This window comes from Aegilops tauschii, chromosome 5, assembly GCF_002575655.3.
Source record: "Aegilops tauschii subsp. strangulata cultivar AL8/78 chromosome 5, Aet v6.0, whole genome shotgun sequence".
Taxonomy (NCBI): domain Eukaryota; kingdom Viridiplantae; phylum Streptophyta; class Magnoliopsida; order Poales; family Poaceae; genus Aegilops; species Aegilops tauschii.
Window position 1 is genome coordinate 129,483,135 of NC_053039.3, and position 2,325 is coordinate 129,485,459.

The 2,325-nt window shown below is 54.6% G+C and overlaps 1 protein-coding gene across 1 annotated transcript; it reads left to right on the forward strand.

Moving 5' to 3' along the window:
• The first annotated feature begins 1,004 nt into the window (after positions 1-1,004).
• Positions 1,005-2,036, forward strand: LOC109757862 (NDR1/HIN1-like protein 26). Its single transcript, XM_020316700.4, has one exon. The coding sequence runs from the start codon at positions 1,130-1,132 to the stop codon at positions 1,748-1,750; it is 621 nt and encodes a 206-aa protein (XP_020172289.1). The 5' UTR covers positions 1,005-1,129; the 3' UTR covers positions 1,751-2,036.
• The last annotated feature ends 289 nt before the right edge of the window (positions 2,037-2,325 follow it).

Sequence of the window (2,325 nt, forward strand, 5' to 3'; positions counted from 1 at the left end):
CACATTTTGTATGGTGTATAAGAGGAACAGCCCACACACCCACGTGTGGGCAAAAAAAGTAATGCCCACACACCTCTTTTTTCCCTCCCGATCCCTCTCACACGCGTGCGTGTGGGCGAAATAGATAACGCCCACACGGCCCGTACGTCAGGCCTCGTACCTCGTGGTCCCGCATGCCCGCGTGACAGTCACCGCGCGTCCCGCAGTTGCCATGGTCCAGACCCTCGTCCATGTTCGTTTAACTGCAGTTGCCATATCGCTGAATTTCGGTTGCCATGTCGGACAACTACAGTTGTCATGGTTGCTCAACTGCATTTGCCATGTATGGTCTGATCTACTGCAGTTGCCATGATTTCAAAACTTTAGGAGTTGCCACCCACTAAACACTAGCAGTTGCCATGTCGCACTACAAGAAGGCATGGCAAAAAAACATGTTCGGGTAAAAGAGAGAGTTGTCATGTGCTCACAAGCACGCTAGGGCAGTTGCCATGTAAAAGAAAGAGTTGTCATCTGCTTACGTGCACGCTACGGCAGTTGCCATGTACCATGCAAAAACACATGGCAACTCGGGTAAAAGAGAGTTGTCATCTGCTTACAAGCAAAGCTAGGGCAGTTGCCATATACCTGCAGAAACACATGGCAACTGCCAGCTTTGGGTGTGGGCTAGGAGACGGGCGTGTGGGCGAAGTGATAAACGCCAACACACCAGCCCCCTCTGCGTGCGTGAAACTAGTGTGTGGGCGAATTGCTAAACGCCCACACACCAGTCCCCCGTGTGGTGAAAAAAGGACGTGGGGGCGACCGGATGAATGCCCAGCTTAGTTCTACGTGGCACACAAAAACTGCTAAAACGCGCCAAGATTCGTGCAGAATTGGTTGGACGAGGATCCATGCGTGTGGGCGAGTTGCCAGACACCCGTGTGCGTTAACATTTTCGTAAACATAATATGAGGATTGATACTTAGACTGATTGTACTACCACTCACACGGTCACACCCCTTAAATCTCAGTCTTTCGTTGGCTCAGACAGACCCTCCCCACTCGTGTGCTCTGCTCTCTTGCGCTACCAGCTAACTAGGTGGGCAGCTCAGCTAGTCAGCTTCGGGGGCACTCCATCTCTGATCTCTCCATGTCCCTCATCACCGATGACCCCGACCGCTCCCCGCGGGACTGCGCCACCAAGCGCCACCACCACCACCACTCCGGTGGCTGGCGACAGCGACGGCTGCTGATCGCGGCGGCGTCGGGCGCGGCGTCACTGCTGGCACTGTGCATCATCCTCTGGCTCACCCTCCGCCCCTCAGCTCCGCGCTTCACGCTGCTAGCCGCCACCGCAACCTCCTCCAACGCAAGCACCGGAGGCGGCCTCGTGCACCTCGACGCGGCCCTCATGGCACACAACCCCAACGCCCGAGCCGCCGCGCTCTACGACAGCCTCCGGGCGCGCGCCTCCTACGCGGGCTTCCAGCTCGCCACCGCCGGGCCCCTCCCGCCGTTCCAGCAGGCCCAGGGCGACGCCGTGCTCTCAGCCTCCCTCTCCTCGGCGGCGGAGGCGTCCGCGGAGGAAGCAGCCGATGGGCGGTCACCGGCGCTGCTGAGGCTGCGCATAGAGGGGCGGCTCCGGTGGGAGGTGGCGGCCTGGGTGTCCGGTGAGCGTGCCCTCGCCGCCGAGTGCGTCGCCGTCGCGGCGCCGTCGCAGCTCAGGGCCGTCGTCGTGCAGGGCACCGAGTGCGCCGTCACCATCGAATGAATAATAATTCTACATACGTATACATAATCCGCATCAGTCAATTGAATTACTTTGTAATTAACGTCTTTGTAAGTAGCTATAGGAGAAGATCGACGGGATTAGCTTCTGCTTAATTACAGGGCTATTATGTTCTTGTATACTTACTCTACTTAGGAGAAGATTGACGGCACATGCATGTAGTGGTTGCATATGTTCTAGCTGAGTAATGCTACATCCACGAAAACTTACATTGGAATTTTACGTAATGGCTGATATGGAAGTAATTAATTGGACTAGCATTAGTGGTTGAGGCCCACCCCCGTTAAATTCAGGGAGGAGAGAGGGTTAATAAGGAAGTTGACAAAGACGATATATTTCGACAAGATTGAATTCATGCAGGAGTTGATTGAAATTAGAGACCTACATGCCGGCCCGTGGGTTGTAGTTGGTGACTTCAACTTGCTAGTAAACCCGGAGCGGACGGAGGACAAAAGCAATGCCATGATCAATAGAAGAATGATGATGTGGTTTCGTGCCGAAGTTAAACTCATTGAATCTCAAAGAGATTTATCTCAATGGAAGGCGATATACTTGGT